The sequence below is a fragment of the Cariama cristata genome, unplaced genomic scaffold, assembly GCF_000690535.1.
Source record: "Cariama cristata isolate BGI_N322 unplaced genomic scaffold, ASM69053v1 scaffold27938, whole genome shotgun sequence".
NCBI lineage: Eukaryota > Metazoa > Chordata > Aves > Cariamiformes > Cariamidae > Cariama > Cariama cristata.
Genome location: NW_009631063.1, coordinates 1 through 1368, shown reverse-complemented (window position 1 = coordinate 1368; position 1368 = coordinate 1). Strand labels below are relative to the sequence as shown.

Below are 1368 nucleotides of genomic sequence, written 5' to 3'. Positions count from 1 at the left end.
GTGTCCCCCCCCCAAAAGGCTTTGGCACCGGGCAGCCCCAGTGCGTACCGGCACGGGTGTGCCTGGCCGGGAGCTCCCAGGTACACGCTTTTCTTTAGTAAAGGGGCTTGGAAAGTAAATACTGGTATTTGCTTTTAGCTGCTTTCGCCTCAACGGCAGAAAAACAGAGGCTCTTTATTCTCTTTAAACACGGACCAAGTCCCACGGGGGGACGCACACTTCCCTCCCCTCTGCCATCCTTGCCCGGTGCCTGGCCGGGCTATTTGAATGCTTTCACGTGATTTCTAATGACTCGGAAGATTTTTGTAACGTCTTCTACTACTATGACCATCCAAAAAAAAAAAAAAAAGAAAAAAAAATATGGGAAAGAAGAGCCTGGTGAAGCAAGTCTGGACCTCACCAGATCCACAAAACTGCCTCCTTAAAACAAAGTCAAACCTCTTCCTAAGTACGTGACGTGTTAACTGGGCTCTAGACAGAGAACAGGGCTGGGAACTCTCTGTGCAGCATCCAGCCCTCAATCTTCCCGCTGCTTGCAAAGCTCAAGCCTTGAAAATCACCAGCGGGAGCCCATCTGGGTTAGGAGACGGAGGCCGTGCCTAATTCACAGCCCCAAAGAAGCGGAGCTGGAGGGCAAATCCACGGGTGCTGAGGAGCCAGTGCCCAAACCAGCCCCGTTTCTAGAGGTTTTCTTCAGACTGGCTGTACTGGTCCCATTAGCAGGTGGAGCTGCTTTATGAAAGGGGAGTGCGGTGTCACCCTCCCCCGGGGGGTATTTTGGGTGCTCTGAGGCTGCTCCCTGATGCAACCCAGCATGGGGACGATGGGTTTTAACTGCGCTCTCCTCTGCTCTAACACGGGTGCCCTGAGCACCCGCTGCAGCACACATCCAAGCACCCCACCAGTTACACCTGACAGCACAAACACAGAAAGAGCTTTCTGGGCAAAACACTCCAAAAAATCCCACTGTTGGTAAGCCCAGCAATCGGTAAGTAAAAGTTTCCCGCTAAAAACCAGGCTGTAAAATAAACCACAAATAAAAATAACACCTTCTGGTCTTGCCGTGCCATGCCTCCCCGCCCCACCAGCCGCTCCCTGCCTTGCCGGTACCCCGGTGCCCGAGGAAAGTCCGTACTTACGCTAACGATGGTGGAGACGAAGAGGAGCACCAGCACGGTGACGTGGAGCACGATGATCCCCAGCAGCAAAAGCAGCATCTTGGCGGTGGTGGAGGGCAGAGCTGGAGGGGAAGAGGGATGCTGCTGAGTGAGTGCGAGTGTGAGGATGAGTGTGAGTGAGTGTGAAGGCCAGCCCCGAGGGCAGCAGGAGGCGCTCCGCCGACGGCAGAGCCCGCCCGGCTCCGGGGGA

At 55.0% G+C, this 1368-nt stretch overlaps 1 protein-coding gene across 1 annotated transcript in view; it reads right to left on the bottom strand.

Annotated features, from left to right (window-relative positions):
• The window catches only part of PMP22 (peripheral myelin protein 22), a 16807-nt gene extending 15511 nt beyond the window's left edge, over positions 1-1296 (bottom strand). Inside the window, exon 1 of the mRNA XM_009705809.1 lies at positions 1140-1296. Coding sequence (XP_009704111.1) covers positions 1140-1217 — 78 coding nt within the window. The 5' untranslated portion in view covers positions 1218-1296. The remainder of the gene's footprint in view (positions 1-1139) is intronic.
• Between the last annotated feature and the right edge of the window lie 72 nt (positions 1297-1368).